Source organism: Athene noctua, chromosome 14 (assembly GCF_965140245.1).
Source record: "Athene noctua chromosome 14, bAthNoc1.hap1.1, whole genome shotgun sequence".
NCBI lineage: Eukaryota > Metazoa > Chordata > Aves > Strigiformes > Strigidae > Athene > Athene noctua.
This window is the reverse complement of record NC_134050.1, coordinates 16,793,446-16,815,874: the sequence shown is the minus strand read 5'-3', so window position 1 is coordinate 16,815,874 and position 22,429 is coordinate 16,793,446. Positions and strand designations below refer to the sequence as shown.

Below are 22,429 nucleotides of genomic sequence, written 5' to 3'. Positions count from 1 at the left end.
GGATAAAAAAGTTAACATTTAAAGATTAAATTACTACATTGACTTTGAATAGGATTCTGCTCATGTTTATATCCAGTCCTGGCAAGTGAGAGCTACTGACTCATACTGGGGGTGACTGGGATCGGGGTCTGTGCCACTATATGCAGTGCAAGTGTATTGATGTATGTTTTTCATTAACCCTCCCTCTAGGTTTGTTCCTGATTATGTTTTCCATCATCTCTATGGATTTCTTTGGCTTGGAAGCGGTGGAGTCTGGATACCTGATGTCATATTTTGGTGTCCTTCAAATGGTAAGTGAAGTGGAAGTCCCACTCTTGCCACACTGCTATTTAATCTGCTTTTTGACACATAGTCTTCCAAATCCAGGTGTAATATTGACATGAAAATCCTAGCTCTGCCATGTGGCACTTGGCTTCAAAACATAGAAGTGATTCCAAATTTATTCTGTTTCTTGAAGTGAGAAGGAATCAGCAAGTAATGTCCTGAAAGCTTTCTTCCCCTCGTCCCTTTTTAAGCTGTGAAGCTAAAATTTCCTTGAACTGACTTATTGTCCTGGTTTTTGCTACAAACCTTACATTGAAGCTGAAGCATCTTGACTGAGATTTTCCCTGGTGCAGGTTAGCTAATTTACCTTTAGTTAAGTAGCACCCTGTAAATTTATGTGAGCAAATGATCTTACTGGCACTTTCAGAGATCCATTCAGTGTAGACAAAGGACTTGTTTCTGCTGAATGGAAACAAGCACAGCAAGCTTGTACTTCCCAAACAACAAAAAAACCCCAAGCAAACAAACCCAAACAAAAGGGTGGGCAATGGAACCTGGTTAGGAGACTACCAAAATGGGTAAAAGAGTAAAGTTAGCTGAATTAGCCAGTCACATGGCCAAAAAAATAAAGTGTTGTGTTATAACAGAATGTTCTTTTTGGAGGAAGAGGCCAATAATTTTGTGGAAAGAGCAACAGATGGTTATAAGCAAGCCCCAAGGTAGGAATGCAAGTTAAGCAATATCCTGAAGGAGGGTGGTCTTGTTATTAAAGCCGCCTTCATTTCCTGGGCATTGCCGCAGAGTTCCTGTGGGATCTGGGGGAGATTCTCCTCTGGGAAATGGGAGGTTTAGTTCCTTCCCTTATGATCTGGATTTGACATGGTGTTGCCAGTCACCTGGGCTCTGTCCTGGTCTCACCAAATCTGGGCATCTTGGTAGAGCAGCTGACGAGTGCGGCTGTACATCAGCAAGTGGTGTCTGCACTGCCTGGAGCCGAGCTGCTGGTGCCTTTGCCACGTCTGTTCTGGGAGGGTGGCTTTGGACTAGCTGTCTCTTGGTCCTGTGAGCTCAACATCTGCTACCGGCTGGATGCACTCTCCTACCCGCTCTCATTGGAAAGGAAACCAGTTTGCTGCTCCACAGCATGGAAACAGCGTGACAAGTGTGGTGATCAGCAGTCGCTCTCCAAAGCACATTTCTGACCCAAACTCCACTGCTAACAGAGGCTTTCCCTACGTTAGTCTTTGCATGCTGCCTTCTAGACCAGAATCTACAAGTCACACAGGTTTTAGAGGGTCTGAGTCACCTTCCAATATCTTCTGACCCCTTTGAATGCAGAGGGACTCCCCAACAACTGTGCTCTTAACTTAGACATATCAGTTAAATCCCTGTTATATATGTCTATACTGAAATCAAATTTGGGGGTGCAGCATGGCTGTGGTGTGCTTGTTTTTGAGCCAGGTAACGTGGGCAGCAATAGCACTTGTGCAGTCTGGCAGGAGTAGCTTTGTATTGCTAGATGGAGCTTGGATGCTGCTGTTAGGTCCGGGCTATCTGTCTTCAGGACACAGCTGTTACGTCTGGGATATCTGTCTGTCTTCACTGATATTGTTTCCCAGATTAGTCTGGTTGAAACTACTGTAGATAAGGTTACCTGCGCTGCTGTACTGGTGTGCCCTACGTATAGATACAGCGCTGGAAGATCCGGGAACTGTAGCATTCAGTATGCTTCCTAACAAATACTCAGATGTCAGTGCTAACCAGGGAGTTGACTCTTCCCATAGTCACAGGGTTTCTTCTCTGAGAGGCCGACCATACCTATTACCACATCTAACCCAGCAGTGGCCGACAGGCTCTGGTGCAGCATCTGCTTTGCCTCAGGACATTTGATACAGAAACCAGCTTTTGTCGGCCAGGCAGTTTTCTTTCTCCTATCAGTGCAGTTTCTGTCTGTGTTGCTACACATATTCTATAGCACACAACTGTGGACATTAGAAATATAGGAGCAAAGGGATCATAGGATACAAACTTCTCCATGATGGGGAACTGGGGTTTGCTGTCAGAACACCAACAAGGAAAGGGAAAAAAAAAAATGCTTTATGTTTTTTAAAGTCCAGGACACCTGATTCCTGGTGGCAGCAAAGCCATCTCGCCCGAGAGCTCGCAGAACACTGCTTTCTATTTTGTTGCTTGTTCTTTCCACTTCATTACTGGCATTTCCAAGCTCTGCTCTGGCTTATGCATGACTAGATCCTCAGCTGGTCCAAACAACACTCTCACCATGTGGCTTTCAAATCATTGTAAAACATAAGAATTGGTGTCTTTACTTTCAGATCAAGTCTCTGTATAGAACCACCCAAAGATACCTCTTTCAGATAGTGATGGGGTTAACATTTTACAGCTGCTTTCTGTCGGGGTTCCTCCAGTGGAAGATGCATGCAGCGAATGCAACGTGTGCTGGCTCTGTCCTGCCGAGCCCCACAGCTGCTTGTGTGCCTTCATGTTGCCTAAACTGGCATTTCAGATGCGTTTGTTTCTGCTGTACAGTGAATTGATACTGCTGGAGATATAAATGCAGATTAAGGTGCAAGCAAATTCCACCAGTCTGGATGGGTAAATGGTGATTAATATCTGCTGACTGGCTTTCCCACTTCACTGAGTAAATTATAGCTTTATTCATAAGGAATATAATGTCCTTTTCAATGAATTTCATCAACCAGATCCTCAGCTTTGATTTCTCATTCCCTAGTTTGCCTTTCCATAAAACATTGTGAGGGTTTTCCCGTTCTCCTGGACGTGCTCTGAGCCCTCCTGTTAGAGGAAGCATGTCCCCTGCATTTGCATCTCTCACTGGACTTGAAAATGGGTCATGCTTAAGGACTCTGATAGATGGGAGAGCACACCACAGAAATCAAAAGGAAAATAAGAATTGAACCATGTCCTGTTTACTTTAAACCTCCCTGCAGACACTGAGCACAGTGCCTGGGTGGTTGCAGAGCACATCCAGCTGATGCACCCATCACTGCATCCCAGGGTCTCACCTGCTCCCAGCACACGTTGCATGCACTGAGTAGCTTCAGAGTTGCAAGCAAGGCTTAGCTGAACCCTCTACTCAACTCTTCTCCAAAAGTCATATGCTGACAAAAGCATTGCTCGGTCTGCCAATTCCTGGCAGGTTTTAGTAATATTATTTCTTTGTGTTATTGTATTTTCTATTTTTTAAATTAGTCTCAAAACAAACATCTTCCTCTTGCACAAAAGGTGATGTTGCACCCCCTTTCCCAGCCAAATCACCAACCCCAGGATGACTCGAATATTGATGGTCTCTTCCCACTTTTCTCTCTCACCCCAAGGATATTATGCTCCAATTGCTTAGCCTAATTTTTCAGCTTCTCAGCCTCATTTAACCTACTGTGGTGAGAAGCAGCCAATGCACTGTAAACATCTGTTTCTTACCACACCTCCCATTTAAGCCAGCTGCAGATCACCTAGAGAGAAGATTTTGAATGGCCTTGGGTCTGTCCACTTAAAATTAAGTAGGCAACTCCAGTACTTTGTCATTGGTATCTCAAACAGGTCTTTGAGTGGGGAGATCAGCACAGAAACACCAACCCCACAGGAGGCGAGGCGTTTGCCACCTTTGCAGGTAGAGGACGTTAGCCACCCTGCTCATTCAAGCAGCCCTCCTGAGGGATCCCATCAGGAGCTCCTCATCCTCACCTCATCATGCTTGGTCCTGTCTTGTCACTTTATGACCCCCAGGACCCCAACATTTGGGAGGGTGCCCCATGCCCAGCCTGAGAGGATCCCTGTGGGTTTGGAAGGAGGATTCAGGACTTGCTTTTGGAGCCTGGGAGCCTCATGGGCTTTGGCTGCCTGCTCCCCAGAGCACTTCTCTTGGTTGCTCCCTTGATGCACATCAGCTCTGTCCGCATGGGAACAGTTCATGGCACTTGCTAGCGGTGAAGTGGCTCGGCTGGTGCTGGTGGTAGGTTTTGTCCTCACAGTGCCATGCATGTAGCACCAATGACCACCATTCATGGCATGGGTCATCCTTGGCATCCTCCTCCCTTTGCCGAGTTGGCGGCTCGCAGCATGGTCACCCTTCACCCCACTGCTTGCTGCCATTTGTACCCTTCATGGAGGGACGTGGGTTGCCTTGCTGCTACTCCCTACCTGTTTTGTGGAGACCCGAGTGGCCCAAAGTAATATATCTGCTGATGTGTTATTGTAAAAGTTCCCATGGGAGTACGTGTCCACAGGGAATGGGAGCTTTCTGGCCTTCTGGATGAAGCACTGGCCCAGGAGCTGGCATCCATTTCCTGTTTGTGGTTAGGCAAAGATCATCATCTAACAGCAGAGGATATTTGAAAGTTAAGCGCAGTGAGGGTGGAAAGGTGGCTCACTTCTGGGTCAGGACAGAGCCAAACAAGGTCAGAGAAGGGTGTGTGGGAAGGCAGTGTCATAGCATTGGGACAAAGAGATGTCTGATGAGGAAACAAAGTCATTGATTAGAAAACTGAGTATGATCAAGGCTGGAGTGGGCTGGTGGGGAAGTGAAAATAGCAAGTGGGGGATAATTCGAGCAATCCAGGGCTCTGCAGTGTTACCTGAAGCACCCTGATAGCATGGGGCTGTCTGATGAGCTGGGACTGTGCCAGTGTAAGTCGAGGAGGAGGAGTCAGGTGGGAGATGATGAAATGAGTAGAGGAAGGCAGACAGCAGGAGGGGTACCTCTGCACTGGGCGTCTTGCGTTGCAGCGATTCCCTTGCTCATGATGTGTTTGAAGCATCTTTACCTGATCGCTGGTGGGTCTCCAGGCAAGAGGTGTGAGAGCCCGTCAGGGACACAATCCCTCTGTCCTCCGGGGCTGGGCTTCCAGAATCCTCTCATCTCAGAAGCCATGCAAACATAGTTTCCCTCATAGTGAATGCCTGGAGTGTGAGATGCCTTTCAATCTCCCTACAGAGAATAATTAATTTCATAATAATTTAAAATAATTTAACTTTGCATAATGGGCAGAAGCTGGCCTAAGCTCTGGCGCTTTTTTGGAGTTGTAAGCACAATAGCGTGGAGAACTTCCAGGTGTAGTAACTGGCTTGGAAAATGCTGCCGGAGGATTAGGCAAGTGAAATACTTGGAGTCCCTGGATGGTATCTAAAGTCACATCTGATGCTTGGATTTCAAGCCACGGGAGAGGGTGGGGGAAGCTTTCCTTTAAGAACTTTTTCTCCCAAAACCCAAAGCAAAATGCACCAAACAAAAACTGGGTGGGACAAAGGGGTAGATATTTATAACCCTGAGGATCAAGAAATCATAAGACATCTGTTCTATTTACTGTGTTTAAATTTGTATTGTTATACAAACTCCACCTCTAGCTGTGCAGCTTCTGGAGGGACAAGTTGGTACGGAGTGATCCTGAAAAGATGAGAGAGATTCCTGGAGGAGAGATTTACATTGCATATCATCTTATCACCAGTCTGTCCCTCTTGCTTTTTTTTTTTTTTTTTTTTTTCCCCTGCACAGCAAAAGAGATGATTAAAGAGCCAGGGATTTAATTACAGCCAGGTATGCCTAGGGGGAAAACCCACTGGTGAAAGGACCTTGCAACAACAAACAGAAAGTTCTCCAGTTTCCTCGCTTTGAAGGATTTAAATCTGTGAAGGGGGGCGGGTTGAAGGGGGAAAGAAAGTGATTAGGCTGGAGTTTGCAAAACACATGGTCCTCTTCCCCCTGTTTGGCAGAGTGCTGCCTTCAGCAGTTTGGTCCTCACCGTCAGCTCTCTTTCCAGTCCCACCGCCCTCCTGCTCCTCTGCAATACCTGAACTACTTCTCAAGCGCTTTCTGGCATCACCGTGTCAGTACAACTCCCTTTCCCCCCACCCAAAGTTTTACACCACCTTCAGGCCGTGCTGAAAAGCCTCATGATTTTTGTTGCCCGCCGTGGTCTGCCCCAGCCGGTGCCCACCCGCGCGTCCCACCCAGCCGCGCTGTGCTCGCCCTGGGAACCGCCAGCTGGGCACAAGTTCAAAGGCGAGAGATACGGGTCCGGTGCGTGGGAGGCTGCCTCTGATGTGAATCATGCTATCTGCACTAGGGATGGGGCCCTGCATCTTCTCTGCTCGGCTGTACCAGCTTATCTGACCTGCTGCGCCTGCCTCTCCGACCTTCTCATGTCTTTTCAATTCCACTTGGGTGAAAGGGAATTTATTTTGTTGCTGGGCTCCGTCAAGCTTTCAGTCAGTGCTGATGGAACAATCTGTAGAAACACTCCTGCGTCCGCTGAGCGTGGAGGACCAACCAAGCATCTGCAGAACTCCTCTAACCTCCACCAAGGAGGTTAGCTACTTGCAGGTGCCAGTCCTGCTCAGCGGCAGCTCCATGCAGCAAGGCTAGTGCTTCACTGTTCAAAAATCTTCCAAAAGCTAGCACCTTAAACCTTCAAACAGCAACTATCTTTTCCATCCTGCAAGAGATTCCTGAAGTGAGGCTAACAATAAAATGGGTAATTTGCTCTTCTGAGCAAATGGGAGCCCATAAGACAGTGACAGACGTGGAGAGGATTGTTGTGCCTGGTCAGCTGAACTAGTGTAAGGAATCCCCAGTTTGGCGAATCCAGCAGAACGACAAGGAGAGATCTGGCTGTTCTTATGCATTTATTGTGAGACTTATTTGCCTTTAAAGAAGGATGAGGGGAGGAAAAAAAAGGATGAGTTGGTTTTTCCTGTGACATGTGTACATAGCCACGGGCAGTGCCTGTTATTTCACTTGCAAACAATTTCCTCTCTCTTTTGTTTATTGATGACAGAAGGCATTCCAGCCAGGTACACTGGCTCTTCCCCGACTTCAAAGGAGGTCAGGTTACAAAGGCAAGCACCATCCAGGCAAAGCGAAATGCAGGAGGGGAAGGCCCTTCGCAGTCGATCTCAAGAGGAGGTTACATGCAAGGGAAAAGCCCAGATCATGCCAGCAGGAATAAAAATAAGGATAAATCCGATTGTCAGTGCCACCCAGGCTTGTCCATGGGAGAGACAATGGCCAAGTCATCTGGGATGCCCCTGCTACACCCGGGCCATGGCAGCACACATCCGAACCCTTACATAGGAGAGCTCACATGAACCCCCTTCTGCTTCCTCCGTCCTGAATGTGCCTGTGCAGCCTGCCCATGCAAACCTGGGGACTGTGCACCCAGGGAAAACTGCAGGCTGGAAATAATGGGTTTTCAGGTGTAAATTCAGACTGGAAGTGAGTTTGGAACTCCTGGTGACTGGAAACATTACCCAGCACCTAAATCAAGGTGGTGCGTCCAAAATCAAGATGATGGGCCCTGCCTGCTTGGGGCTCATGGCTGGATTGGCAACGACCATTCTGGGGAGGGGGTCAGGCAGCCCATGTAACCAGTGGGGAGGCTACAGTCTGTATGACCCAAGGATGGCTGCTCAGCCCCAAAGGGAAAGCAGGTGACTTGGGGTGACACTTGCCCTTGGAAAAATGTGCCACCACTGAGTTAGTTGGGTCAGCAGTGGTGTTTTACCTCACGCTTGTATTGCCACAGTCTGAGTGACAGGGAAGCCCATGCTGAATGCCAGCCTTAGCACAAGGACTGTCCCTCTGCCCCGCTTGCTCCGGGGACAGCGCGGTCTGCTTATCTCCAGATCCTGCCTGCTCAGAGCCTGGCTTTGCTGCAGCGGTTCTTTTTGCCTGCGCTTAGGTGCTTGCGTGTAGTGATGGAGATGTTTTGGGGTATGCCACTCCCATGGACATCAGACAGGGCTGCTCTGGGACGATGCTGATGATATACCCCAATGACTCAAGGAAGGGCAGGGACCGGGCTGTGCCTGCATGGTGTATCCCAATTAAATATGCCATTCAAGTCTGGGCAAATTGAGAAACGTTTCCTTTCCTCCAGTGCCTCAGCAGAGCCAAACTGGGGTTCAGGTGATGCCACCACTGAGTCAAGCCATGTCCTGTGATGGGGTTCAGCCCCTGTCCCATGTGACTCAGCACAGCTCCAACCAGGGCGCGCTGGCAGAAGTGACTGGGAAGTTGCAAAAAGATAATGACGATTCTTCTTCGTTTTTAGGAGCACTCAGCTTAATGAAGTGTTACTCAGCAGCTTCTCCACCCACCCCCTGAGTAGAAGCTGCCAGGGCTGGTATCAGCCTCCTCCTGCGTCCACGGCAGGACTTTCAGCCGGGATGACTCAGGTCACCCCATGCATCGTCCACCAGTGTCCCCAAGGCCTCTCAACGGTGACACGACCCAGGAGAGACATGTGGGGCCTGTGCCACCATCACGTGTGGCTGGGAACATGTCAGGCAAGCTCTCAAGCCCTGCCCAAGGGTGGGGACAGGGACAAAAAGGAGGCAGGAAAAGTGTTTACTGGGGACTAAAATCTCTACTTGGTGTGATGTGCCCTCGTGTCAAAAATTGCTTGGGCTCTGAAGCAAAGTGAAGGGTCGAGTTTTGATGTTTTCCATTGAGTTGTAGCTTGTTGGAAATATATTTAATTTGTGGCTATTGTTCTTAATGTTAGCTTTATTTTAACTCTATTACTATTTGCTTTTTACTTTTTTTTTTAATTTTAAGTAATTAAATTGCTTTTTCTGGACTGTTTGTCATAGATTAACATTTCCTTTCTTTTAACTTACTTTCTTATTTATTTTGCACTCATTTCCTTTCAGTTGAGTTTGGGTTTCACAGCAAGGCTGAGCATGGCTTAGTGTCATTGCAGGTCCAAGCAGAGCAGCGAGGTTTTCTCCAGGATGGACTGCTAATGAAACGAAGCCATCCTGCCAAACAAAGCATTTTGAACTAGAGCTCTTCTTTCAAGTCAGAGGGGTTTTTGCTTGGATCAAACAAACCCTTTCAAGGCAGGGAAAACTCGGTAGATTCCTATCTGATCCTCCCCTGAAATGCAGTCAGTCAGGCTTCATTTTCACAGTGAACTCTTCCAGCCTCTGTCCTCTCATGTCCACTTGGGCCAGTATCACCTGAAGTACAGGAGATGCTGTACAGAGAAATAAAAGAGGGAATCTTTTCTCTGCAAAGTGCTAGAAAAGTCAAATACTTCCTGGGATTTAAATTTTTTGCTTCTCCTTCCCTTATCCTCTCTCTCAGTTTTTATTTAAAATCTGTAAAACCAGTTTCCCATCCCTCATGTCTGCGCATACTGCTGGGGCTGGGTATTAGCATCTCCGTCGTACTTGTTTCCTGCCTAAAAAGGATGAACCACCCAATTTGTATATTTATAGTTTTAAATAATGGCAAGAGAAGGTACAGGAGGCATTTTCCTCCTCTGCACATAAATGTATAGTTTTCCTTTGGGAGGATTTGCCAAGAATGAAGATCTTAGTATTCACTGTATTTCACAAAAACATCACAAGTTAGAAAAAATCATTTGTATCTGCAAGTGTATTTAGAAAGTTTCAGTCACCACTGGTGAGTAGTCAGTGATGGTAAACTCAGCCATGCACCCCGAGTAAAGACTTTCAGCTGAAGGATGGATCTAGCCTTAGGATGCAAAATGCTTGCCATAATGGATCATGTCTTCCAGCCGTTTGCTGTGACAGGGAGGTCTCTTTTTCTCAAAAAAAAAAAAAAGAAAAAAAAAAGGGAATAACCTATTTGCTGCCTTTAATTTGCTTGAAGCACTGTAGAAATTCTCTTTTGAACTTATTTGAATTGTTATCTATTGGGCTTAATGGTACTTGTGTGCTTCTTTCCCAGGTTGTCCAGGGTCTGGTCATTGGAAAACTCACTAACAGCTGCACGGAGAGGACCCTGCTCAGGCTCAGTGTCTTCGTCTTCGCCGGCGTGGGCCTCGGCATGGTACGGCTCAGCAGGAAATCATCCACAGTGCCTTTTAATAACACAGCAGCACAAGGTCCGTGAGACCTGGCTGCAAGTTCTGCCCCTTAAAATGCCACCACTGGCTTTGCTGGGTGGTCCTCAGAAGGGAAACCAGCTCTCTTGGGCCTCTGCGCAAACAGGTGCGCTCAGCACTGCACCCAATAATAGCAAGATGTGTGAGTAATAGTTACGAGGATTTAAAAAAAAATTAATCTATCACAGAAACTTGTTAAGTCCCTCCTGAGTCACTGGCTTTGCATAGAAATCCTGCCCTTGGTCTTGTCAGCAGCTGCATTTCCTGAACTACCCAGAAAGTAAATGAAGATTAAGGGGAGGAAAATCATTGTAGGTTGTACCCTGCTGCGAGACAGCGGAGGTTGTGTGTTCTTCTGGGGCCTTATGTTTGCCTAATTCCCCCAAGCTGAAACTATTTGGGGAAGGAGGCAGCAAGGCAATAATTTTGTTCCTCCATTTTGGGATAAGTGATGTTACCCAGCGCTGGTTGTGTCTGCATGGTCGACAGCTGATTCCAATCTCGAGCGGTAATTAGAAAACCAAGTTGACGTAGACAGCTCTGCTGGTAAGCCTCTTTGCTCAGATAAGCCACGTTCAGCCAGCTGATAGTTCTGCCCAGGCCACAGGGATGGAGGAAGGGTGTGCACCAGTCCCTGTCAGTGAGATGGGCCCAAAGGATGGTTGGGCTGCATCAGCCTTTTCACATTCCCTGCAGGATTTGGCCTCAAGCCTTGTCGCTGGGACACTGCTGCTTCTGCCAGCACGGGTAGGATGGGTGCCATTCCTGCAACCATGCTGCAGCCACAGGGAGGCCAGGGCCAAATCCTGGAGGGTACTGAGGCTTGTTGTTCCCAGCTATACAGTTGAGATGAGGCACCTACACACCTTAGCTAATCTGAAGCTAAACCGTGTGTCTGAGATGAGGCTGGGAAGTGAGGATGGATGTTGACGAAGGGTTGGCTCTGCACATGGAGTGTGGTCACCTTCTCTGGGATTTTGGGGCTCACAGAGATGCTGCTGGGTGGTAGGATGCTCAGGAAGGGTCTCTCCCACCTGGTGTCATGTGGTTTTGGCTGGCATGGATGTGTCCCCTTAGTATGGGACATCTGCACAGGGCTTGGTGCTTCTGAGCATGGCTCGGGAAGGGCTTTGAAGGTCTCGCCATTGCTTTTTGGTCATGGGTGGAGAAATTAGGTAGGACCTGAGCATCCCCAAATGGGTGCAGGGCAGAGTACCACTGGGGCTGGCTCCCTGTGCCAAAGCCCAGTCCCATGGCAATCAGGCAGAGGAGCAACATGGAGGAAATGGGTTTTGTGCACTGAGGTCTGACTGAGAGGCTGGAGGTGGCTGGAGGTAGGAGAGAAAGGCAGCAGAGGGACACATGGGGCAGCACGGCTTGCAGTGGCTAATGCCCTAGCATGGGGAGACTCACACTGGCTGCGCGGGAAGGGGAGCCAGGAAGGGAAATGGTTTTAGAGTTGGCAATTACACCAAGCCTGGAGGGCTGTGGACATCCTGACAGCACAGGCCTGGGGACAAGGGTCAGCAATGACTTCCCACGAGAACTATTCATAGGCAAACGCAGCTGCAATCCTCTTCGCTGGGGACGCTTTATTAAAAAGCACTCTGTTCAAGCGGCTGCTGAGAAAACATCCGTTTCTGGGGTAGCTTTCTGTCTCGGTGGGGATGAGTGCTGTCACAGCAGCAGGGCCCAAATGCAGAGATTAATGCACAAAGCTTTTAATCCTGCACAGCCACCAGTGGAAGAGCATCCCGCCCACTGTGCCCTTGCTGCATCGGGCCTCCAAATGAAGCTGACCTCCTCCCCAGAGCAGAAATCCTGGGAAGAGGATGCAGGATGTTCCCAGCAATCGACTGCTGGAGTTGGGAAGGGGTGGACTGGGAGCTCGGCAGTAACACCTGGAAAAGGAGATGAGGGGAGAGCCAGTGTCTGATCTGCAGATGCAAGGCGGGAGCACGTGGGCAGGAGTGTAGGAGGGCTTGGCGGTTGCAACGGGGAAGTTTTTTCTCTTTGTCTGAAGGTATGGCTGTGCCTCATCCTGCCTTGCTGCCTTCATTTCCCAGGTGTTTGCGTTTTGAGCCTGTCTGCTGAAACTCCTGGTTCTGCCTCCCTCACCTTGAAAAATGACTTCAGATCTGCTCAGGTCAAAAAGGGTCCTACAAACCCAGCAGCTGAGGTGCAGCAGAGACTGGGCTCTGCCTGGCTCTGAGTCCTAGGGCAGCAAGGAGCCATTTCCCCTGGTTTTACAGGAGGTACAGACATGACTCTGCTCTTTTCTGCCCACTTGCTTCAGCCTATGAGGGAATTCATCCAGAGCAGTGGGGGTTAAAGCTGTTTTTTCCTACAAGCTCTGCAATGTTGTCCTGCAATGACATTTGCCCTAGCAAAGAAATATTCTCCCTCCGTCTGAGTGTTTATGTACCAAATACCTGTTCCTCTGGCTTTGTTCTCCGGTTCCTTAATCAGAAGTGCCTAGATCTTAACCAAAACGTAGGCAAAGAGCCCCTCCAAGGAGAGAAACCTGGTTCTGTGTGACTCTAGAGGGGAACTAGGAATAAACCTCAATATTTCCAAGTCATTAGTGAGAAATGTCTCTGGGCTTCTCCATCTTCTGTAGCCAAGAGGCAGGGACCAGATCGTAGGAGAGAGAACCCCAGAGAATGAAACTTCTGGCTAAACCAGTAACAGAGATATTTTCCAGCCACAATAACACACCTTGAGACATGGGTGAGGGCAAGAGACTTGCAAGAAAGGGGGAATTTCCTTTCCATGTCCCAGAGATATCCATTCATTTGACCAGCAGGGCTTGTGAATGAGCCGAGCGCCGCTTTAGCCCCACGGCTTAGGGAGCCTCAGTGCTATTGTTTCAATATTAAACAGCTGGAGGGATGTCTCCACTAAGAATATGTGCAATAACAAAATCATTACTCTCACTAATTATGCTCGCTAATGTGCATTTATGGCCAGAAGATCTATTCCAGATTACCGAATTCAGTGAATTTATTAGCAAGGAAGCAGCAGAACAGGATTAGAAATCCCAAAGGTACGGTGTTACATAATGCACAGCGCTCATTTATTTTGACAAGCTCAGTTTAGTTTTAATTATTTATGATAATGAACTGAAATACCTTCTCTAGGCTGTTTTGTATAAGTAATGGAGGCTTCCTGAAGTACACCACATGCATCTGCTGTTCAGGGTTTCCTCAGGAGTTGGACAAGAGACAGAAGACAGGGGGAAGGATGCAGGGACGTCACTAATTCCCAGACACTAAAAATACCCACAGCAGTGCCGGAGAAACGTGCTGCCAGGTTGTGGGGTATCATTTGCTCCTTGCTCCACGTGCTTAGAATAATTCACAGCAGACAAATGGTGGGGCTGTGAAAGACCCTGCAATGGCCAAGGCCACGCTGTCATGTATCAGTTGTGGCTCCCACAATTTGCCCAAGACATGGCTTTGACTTCTGATGTTTTTCTAGGTTATTACTTGGCACAAAGTCACTGCTTGTGCTCTCTAATGATCCGTGGTCTGCTGTGTCCTGTCCCTTAGGCCCTGATGAGGACCGTGTGGCACTACTGCATCATTGCTGTGCCACTGGTGTTCGCCTTCAGCATGCTGGGCACCATCACCGACAGCATCCTCACCAAGGCTGTCCCCTCCTCTGACACTGGTAAGACTCATCAAGAAAGATCAGACTGGTCTTTTCTCATTTTTGACTCCATCGGGTGCTTCTCAGCTCACACCACTGCTATCAAATTCTGGTCACATTCATGGCAAACACCCAATTCCCCAGCAGATCTGGCCAGGCAGTTGCGTGCAATGGGCGTCAGCAGAGCAGATGAACAGGAACCAGTGTTGCTAATATGGGATGAGCTTGAACAACATTGAGCAAGCATCCCGTGACCCAGTGCTCCTGGGCCTGTGCCACCTGCTGATGTCCATCATGGTGGGCACAGCTAGGGAAAGCTCTCCCAAACTCTCCTTTCCACGGGAAGCCAAGATATGTTAAAAAAAAAAAAAAAAAATCAGCTACTTTTCCACCATGACTGAGAGGGCTGCTCATTCACACCTTTTAACTTAGGGCATGTCAGGAGGGTGTTCTGGATCACCCTTTGGAAACATGCTTTTCTGGATGCAGTAATTGTCCTCCTCTCTACATTCTGGACGTATTTCAGTCAAAGAGTTACTGTATTTCTCTTTACAAGGTGGCTGAAATGCACACAAATCTTTATACCTGGGGTTTTAGTTCTGTCAATGAAGGAAATATGCCTGCGTCACTGTCACGGGAGCCTTGCTATGTTTGTCCCAGGATGGAGCTGGTTTAACTCAGTTTGGTGTATTTTGCTCAAGCTCTTTCAGGATTTTCTCCCAGAACTGCATTCACCAGGTACCCGAGGGTGTCTCTGCTTTAGCTGAGTCTTTTTGGGATGCCAGCCTGCACCCTTCATCTTCCCAGCAGCTGTCTGAGCAGATACCTCGGCACAGACCCTACCGAGAATGGGAGTTACAGTTTGCACAGCCCATTAGTGAAGTTTATAAAGCACTTTTGAGATGCTTCTGGATTAAGAGCTTTTTAAAATGTCACTTCAGTAGTTTATTTTAGAGCTGACCATCACATCTCCTACACATGGCGGGAGCCTGTGATTTCTGAGTGCGGTACTTCTACCTGGGAGGACCACTTAGTTCCTGGGGAGGTGAGGACTGGGGATGTCTCAGCTCCTCCACTTGTCTGGGAAGAAAATCTGCTGTTTCATGAGTTGGGGCAATGTTCAGGGAGGGAGAGCTGGGGGGAAGGGCACCAAGCAGCTTTGGGACATACAGCCAAGCTGGAATTCATCCAAGCTCTTCTCAAAGGGGCTTTGTGAGGAAAACCGGAGCATTGCTTGGCTTTTAAAGCCTGGAGGCAAGCTTCGGTCAGAGAGGAAAATGGGTTTAGTTGCCTCATCCTGCTCCCTGCTTGCGTATGTTGTTAGGTCAGCCTGCAGCTCGACGGGGCGGATGGTCTCCGCACACCAGGGCAGCACGGAGGCAGCTTGCGGGGTGGTGCAGAGGGTCAGGAGGGGGTGGCGGGACAACAGGGAGCCATGGGTTCTCCAGGGTTTTCTTCTGCCCATCCATCCTGGACTGATGCCATACCAAGTGCTACTACAAATTGCAGAGTTAGGGTTGGCTTGAAACTGAACATGCCAGGGAAGGATGCTGCTGGCACGGAGGATGGTGGCACTGGGGGAAAACCTTGTATCCACTGCACGTCCCTGGCCCTCGCCTTTCAATCTGTGCTTTCTCCTTGCAACGTTTCCGAGGGAAGAGGCATCTGATGGTTTTGTGCTTGCTTTGGATGCACCCAGGCAGGGGCCAGGACGAAGGCAGGAATGCCTGACGCAGCAGAGCCGACAAGCTGCCTCTCCACAGCAGCTGCAGCAGTGACGGCGTGGGTGTCTCGCAGAGAAATGCAGCTATTAAAATGCCTGCCATCCGTCTCTGGCCGTGGGTGGCACCCCGCAACGGCTGCTCCACCCGTACAGCAGCTAAAAGGCTGCTCCTTCCTATGCGAGCCTGTGACCAGCTCTGTAAAGCGAGCACTTCAGTGGCATGTTAGAAATCCCTGCTTTTCTGAGTGTGAAAATCTGGCTTTATGAAAAAGCATCACTGCGTCAAAAACCTGAGTGCTAGCTTGCAACAACTTTTAGCTAATGCAAGGAAATCACACACTGAGATTATGCCTTTGGAAACATCACTTTTGAGCCTTGCTGCTGTCTTTTCCCGATGTTTTTTTTTTGCCAGCCTGGGGCCAGCAGAGCCCATGGAGGGGGTTTTTTGGGCCAGGGAGAGGCTTTCTGAGGAGCTGGAATTTGGGCCGAGCTCTAGTGTCTGTCTCATCATGGGGCTGGAACAGATGGGACGTTGCAGGAGGATAACCTGTCCACCCATGCTAGACTCTGAGTCACCTATACTTGCCTTCTAAATAGGTGTCTTGGAAAGGGAACAGTGGGACGTAGGATGGCACCATCCCTTGCACCCATCATCCTGCTTTCAGGAGCGATCCAAGGTCACTTCTTACTAAGGCTGATGAGTTTACCACTTGCTCTTTGCTTATGGCTGAGGCTCTGCACTGAAGTGAAGATAGCGGAAATGATTTCATTCGTTTCCCTTTGATATTTTTTTTCCCCTCTCCTCATCTTCAAAGGCAGGAAGGGAAAATTCTGCCCGATGTGCACATGCTGTTCAGCTGGGCGTGCGAGCCAGTGGGAGGGGAGCCCCGAGCCCAGGGGGACTTGCATCTGCACAAGCACTCCTTGTCAACCCTGCTCCCTCCCCGAGAATGGAGGTCTTGTTTCTGCACAGAGCCCCCCACCCTCGGGGGAGGGAGGGAGGAAGCCCAGCAGAGCCTCCTTGCGTAATGGGCCCACGTTTCCTGATTTTATTTGCACATCAGACACAAAACCTTAGGAGGAGAGCTTGCAGCCAGGCGGGGCTCGGCACACTGAACCCCCTAGCTTTGCTCAGGCTTTGCCGGTTGGAAGGCAGCCGCTGGTGCGATGACCTAATCATTAAATCAGGCCCCGCGACTGCCCGCGGGTGTGTGGCTGATCTGGGCCAGCACCATCAGCTGAGCAACAGGATGTGAGCTGGAAGGAGGTTGAGCCGGTGTGCCCGGCACAGCGGAGGATGGGAGGAGGGATGGAGCTGCCCGGCTTGGGGAGCTGCCAACACCCAACCCTGAAACCTGCGGGAGGAGAGGAGGGCTGAGCAGGAGGGGAGGATGGGCTCCCAGCCGGGATGGGTCATGCCAGCTATGGGAAAAGGGGGAGAGAAGCTGGGGAGGGAGGAAAAAGGGCAGGGAAGGTGTAGAAAGTGGGATAACTGTGATGAAGAAGGTGAGCATGTGCGTTGGCAGAGCTGCACAAAGTGACGCAGGAGTTATTTCTGCTGAGATGGTGACTTGTCCCAGTTAAAGGTCTTGCCTTAAATGAGATCCAGCACATGCACAGCTTTGCAGTAGAGCTAGAGCCATGCTGCAGAGCTGAGATTTACAGTGTCCCAAAGCTCGAGGGCGTCTGACACGAGGGAACTAATTTAAGCCCATTAAACAGAAATTATCTTTCTCAGCAACATGTTGGAGAAGTGCAGAGGGAGAGCCCAGCCTTTTAAGAGGATGGATTTCTGGGAAAAAAAAAAAAAAAAAAGGAAAGGAAAAAAGTGCCTCCTCAATCATAAGAGCCAGTTTGGCAATTTTATGTAGTAATTAGTTTAATTCAAATACCTAGAGGGGAAAAAATAATTGCAAAACCTGCCCAGAAAGTTTGGTGGTTGTGGGATGGTTCCCATTGGCAAAGGGTCAAGGCGAGGTCCCACCCATGGCCTTTGTGTTCCCATGCGCGGGAGGAGCACTCAGCAGCGCTTCCCGGGAGATTTCCCTCTCCACGGGGCTACGCCCTGGGCTCCGGCTCATTGCACAAGTATTTTAAGCATGCTGATAAAAGCCCAGCAGTCGCTGGCCGGCATTGCGCTAACACCTGGCTGCCTCTTCCCTCTCGGAGCCACGGATCATTTCCCCATGGTTACCCACGTTAAATCTCGCTCTGGGCTCCACATCTCCTTCCATGCAGGACAGCATGCTCCTCATCCTTCCCAGATGCTGCTGGCCTTGTGTGGTGGCAATGCCTCAATGCATGTCTTGGTGGAAAACTGATACCAAACAGCCCAAATAATCATACTGATATTAAAAATAAATAAATAAATAAATTACTGCAAACATCATTTTAGAGCAGGGCACAAGATTCTTGCATAGGCTGCCAGCTTGCCTTTCCTCCCCGTGTTGGGGGCTAATGATTTTCTGGCCAGCCAGGTGTTTTTTCTCCCCTGACTGTGATAGTCATCCTGCAACTGCAAGGCAAAAGAGCACACAGGGTGCGTGGGGGACAGCTTTGAATCCCGTGGAACGTCCTGGCTGTCCGTCTGTGCGTGGAAAAAACCTGCCTTTGCCAAACTGGAGGTGCTTCCCCATCCGCCGGGTTCCTGTTAATGATGCAAATGGGAGAGCTGCTGGAGGGGCAAGCAGCCCAGCTGAGAGAAGGGCTCACATTTCCATCCAAATTGAAATATCCGTTCTTTTTGCAAGGGAGGTGGGGGAGTATCTCAAGGGGGTTCAGTCTTTATCTATGGTTTTATTTATTTATCCTTAAAGACCTAGTTAGCCCTAAGCCTCTTGCTACTGCTAAACCCTCAAGAGCTGTTTCTCTGTCCCACGCAAGCGAATAAACAGCAATAGCAGCAGCTTGGGTGAAACAGAGGCCTCGGGTAATTATGATGCTGGAAGAAGCTGTGTGATTTGCTTAGAAGTCTCGAACACAAGCCTAGAAATTACCTCTCTTTCCTCACCCCATGCAGTAGTTACCAGCCCTGCTAGATGCGATGGTGAGAAGCAGCTTCTGGGGCCAAAGGCATCCTTGGGCCCTGGTGAAGGCAGCAGTGAGCACCGACTTGCCTTTTGGGCAGTGATACAGTCGTCTGGACCACTCAGTAAAGAGCTGAGCTGGCTCGTGGTGGAAACTAGTCCCAGTGCCTCCAGGAGTCCTTAGCCTTAACAAACCCTAACTGGACCTCTATAAATTAATGCAAGAGATTAGTTGAAGTGATTTGCTACTACTGCAGGGGAACACCATCAGGGATGAAGGAGTTCCCACATGCTCTTCTCTGCTTTTCTCTCCCAAGACTTGCTCTCACCCTGTGGTCTCTGCTGTCTCTCCTAGGTACCATGCTCGGGATTTGCGCCTCGGTGCAACCCCTGACCCGGACGGTGGGCCCAACCATCGGTGGACTTTTATACAAACAATTTGGAGTCTCCTCCTTTGGTTATTTACAGCTAGTGGTCAATATAGGTTTGTTTGTTTACCTCTTAAAGAATAAAATCCCACTGAGAGAGGTGAAAAGCCAATAATTCAGTCACAAGAAAGTACACACACACACACACCCTTTTTCCAACAAAATAGAGATGTTCTTGAGTTTTATTTTTGATTCCATAAACCTGGAATAAAACCATTTGAACAATACCTTGCATTTCACCAACATTTGCCTCTAAGGACAGATCAATTTGCAAAGGCCTTGGAGCTGTGCTGGAGCAGCTGGCAGCTGCGGGACCCCGGGAACTATCGGGTTCCCCCCACAGTGGTGGCTGTCATTGCAGGCACTAGCTCCAGATCCTCAGCTGTTGTCAGTCAGCATTCCTGTCTGGATTCACCGAAACTAAGGGGATTAGGAGCCAGTGCCTCTGCTCTGGTTTGGCCTGTTATTTCACCTCCTCTGCAACAGTACTGAGGAAAATCAGGGTAAAACACATCTGCTTTCGAGTGTCATTTTACTGCATTAAATGCACCCCTGGAGTTCTTGTGCTAGAGGGGGATCGAGGCCAAAGGCTTTCACTGTGGCCAAAAGTTTGCTACACCCACAGCCCAAACACGTGCAACCCTACCTCTGCACGAGCCCGGCGGGCGGCAGCGCAGCTGCCAGCAGTGTGCAAGGAGGATGCAAAGCCCCGGCGTAGCACACGGCAGTGCCAGCCTCCCTGCTGCTTCCAGAAACAGGGACCAACCCTCCTTCCAGGTTTGGGGGTTTTTTTCCCCCTGTTCTAAGTCACTCTTGCTCTTACTACAGGCTGCTTGTAATTACATGCTTTGCAGCCTCCTCTAGTACAAAGTCTCCTGCAAGAATTTCACTGATATTAGAAGGGGTAAATTACCTGACTGAAATTACCAAATTTGCAGGATTAGTATCGAGTACTTTGCCCGATAAGCTCATAGTCCTGACTGCCAGAGCCAAGTCCGGTGTTGCAGCATTGCTCTCGAGGAAGCCCAGGTTGGTTAGTGCATTAGTTAGAGCCTCACAAGATAAAACTTCAGTACTTTTATAAAAAAAATTTTTTCTCCAAGCTTCTTGTTCTGGGCACTATGGCAAAAAAAGACCGTCTCTGTTCTTCCCAATTAGCCTGTAGAAATTTAACTCACTCTAGAGACTGCAGAGCTGGAGGAAGAGGAGAGAGCAAGTTCAGCTTGCTTTGCTGCAAAGCTGAGGAATCCCATGGAGCGTCAGCACTGTGTTATTCCAAAATCAAAAATCCAGTTTTCTGCCTTAGCGCAGCACTAAGCTCCAGGGGCTGGGGAGAAAACGTTGGGGGATAGCAAACAGCAACATTTTACTGTTGCAGGGAGCCCTTGCACCTTCTGTCGCCACCATTACTAGATTAGCTGGGAAAGCACTTCAAAAGGCGTGCTTATCCAAGCTGTGGTAGGCTTTCCTATTTCCACCACTGACCAGAGCTGGACCTCAACACACTTTTCCTCCCCAGTCAGGAGACAAGGTCAAACACAAATGGGTTATCTGGGCTTTCTCCACCTCCCGCTGGCCAGTCCAGGGCACCAAAAAGCTGAGCTTACCCTCTCTTGTTAAGCCACTAAACCACTGCCTGCTCCACAAACATGCACCAACAGAAGTTACTGCAGCCCAGAGTATAGTAATAAAAAGTGAACATTTCAAGTAATTTATTTGGAATGGACATATTAATGCAAAAGCAATATTAAGACCAGTAACTGCTGAAAGACATTCATCAAAATAAATACAAATATAGATACTACAAATAATTTAAATTGTGTTTAACACCACCAGTCAGTGTTGAATCTTCCTTGCCTCTCATAAATAGAAGATAATCGCTCGCAAAGCTGCGCCACTCAAAACACGTGGACACTTTGCTAGAAGTCCTTTACGAAAGTCTTTGGTTTTTCTTTAAATGCATCTCAGGCAAAGCTCAGGGCTCTTTGCTCAGCAGCCTCAACGGGCTTGGAGAAAACCAAGCTGTTCCAGCTCTCTTCTTTGCTTTCCTTCATTGGTACCCTGTCCCATTTCAGTCCAAGACACTTGATCTGGTTTATCATCCAGTGGTAAGCTCTAAAGGCAGCAAGAGAAAGGAGGTTAGTTAAGTGAACAGGACAGCAGGGCATGAAAAAAAGGGGAACTTTCAAGGGAGAGTAAGCGTTCAGCATTTATTTTCGCAGATACCATGTTTTTAGCAAGTTCTGGAAGGAAAGCACTGCCAAATGCTATTTCTTATTCACATCCTCCCCCCAGCTCTACTTCTCAGCACCCCGCATGAGCCCAGCTCCCACCAGAAATTCCCAGCGATGCACTGGAAAAGGGGGAGCGAGCCCCAGAGCTCCTGCGCCCAGGCGGCCGGGCAGCGCGCCCCAGTTTCGGGGTGCGGCCACAGGCACCTTCTCGGGCCGGAGAGGCGGCAGCCGGGGGGGTCCCTCCGGCAAAAGAAGGGGGCGAGGGGAGCTCCCACCGCCCATTCGATTTCCCGAAGCAGGCGTGGGGTGGAATAATAATAATTTTAAAAACTCTTAAGAAATGGAGAGCCCGGGCAGGAGCGCGCTGGGGGCCGCGGAGGGGCTCACCGGGGGCCGGGGCGGGCGGCGGCGGCTCAGGGCGCCCGGGCCAGCCGCCGCTCCTGGGCGCCCGCCGCCTGCTCCATCTCCTGCCGGCTCTTGAAGTCCTGGATGGCCCGCTTGTTCTGGAAGTCGATGAGGGCCATGGTGATGGAGGCGTTCCAGCAGCTCTGGTCCGGGCACCGAAAGTCAATCTCCTTGCGGTCCTTGGTGACGATGGTGAAGTAGATGTACTTGCCCGTGCGCTCCACGCAGTCCACCTTGAGGATGGAGCCGAAGCCCAGCTCCTTGCCCTTGGCCCGCTTGTGCCCGTCGGGGAAGAGGCTGAGGCTGTCCTTGGTCAGCACCACCAGCTTCTTCTTCCACAGCTGGAAAAGGCTGTCGCTCCGCTTCTCCAGCTCGCCCTCGCGGATCACCTCGGCTTGCATCTTCATCCTCCCTCCCCGGCGGCGGCGGCGGCTCCGCTGCGGCTCCGGCTCCGGCTGCGGCCCCGGCTCCGGCTCGGGCGGCGATGACCGAGCCTCGCCGCGACGGGAACAATTTATTGCAATGAATCAGCGCCGGGCGCCTTCCGGTGCCTCCCCCGGGGAGCCCGGCCCGCCGCCCCCTCGCCGCCCCGCCTCCCGCCCGCCCCCCCGGGCCGCGCTCCCCGCCCGCCGCCGCCCGTCGGCGCTGGGCTGCGGGGCGGGGGGACCCCCGGGAACGGGGGAGGGGGCGCTGGATGCTGCCCCGCCTCGGCGGGTGGAATGGGGGTGAGGAGGCGGGTGCCTCCCCGCGGGACCCCAGCTCTGCTGCCCCCGTGGGCGGGGGCACAGCGGCCACTCCGTGAGAGGACCCC

The 22,429-nt window shown here is 49.9% G+C and overlaps 2 protein-coding genes across 3 annotated transcripts in view; one reads left to right on the top strand and one right to left on the bottom strand.

Moving 5' to 3' along the window:
• SLC67A1 (solute carrier family 67 member 1) overlaps positions 1 to 19,094 on the top strand; it is a 76,871-nt gene extending 57,777 nt beyond the window's left edge. The window contains exons 9-12 of the mRNA XM_074918254.1: positions 190 to 290; positions 9,995 to 10,096; positions 13,703 to 13,823; positions 18,907 to 19,094. Coding sequence (XP_074774355.1) covers positions 190 to 290; positions 9,995 to 10,096; positions 13,703 to 13,823; positions 18,907 to 19,094 — 512 coding nt within the window. The remainder of the gene's footprint in view (positions 1 to 189; positions 291 to 9,994; positions 10,097 to 13,702; positions 13,824 to 18,906) is intronic.
• A 1,565-nt stretch (positions 19,095 to 20,659) lies between these two features.
• PHLDA2 (pleckstrin homology like domain family A member 2) lies at positions 20,660 to 22,145 on the bottom strand. 2 transcript variants are annotated; one of them, XM_074918075.1, is made up of 2 exons: positions 21,601 to 22,145; positions 20,660 to 21,094 (listed from the first exon to the last, which is right to left on the bottom strand). In XM_074918075.1, exon 1 carries the CDS (start codon positions 22,023 to 22,025, stop codon positions 21,627 to 21,629), a length of 399 nt encoding a protein of 132 aa, XP_074774176.1. In that variant the 5' UTR covers positions 22,026 to 22,145; the 3' UTR covers positions 20,660 to 21,094; positions 21,601 to 21,626. The 2 variants fall into 2 exon arrangements, with proteins under 2 accessions (XP_074774176.1, XP_074774175.1); XM_074918074.1 differs by having other exon boundaries at positions 20,660 to 20,908; positions 21,680 to 22,145.
• Positions 22,146 to 22,429: the final 284 nt, after the last annotated feature.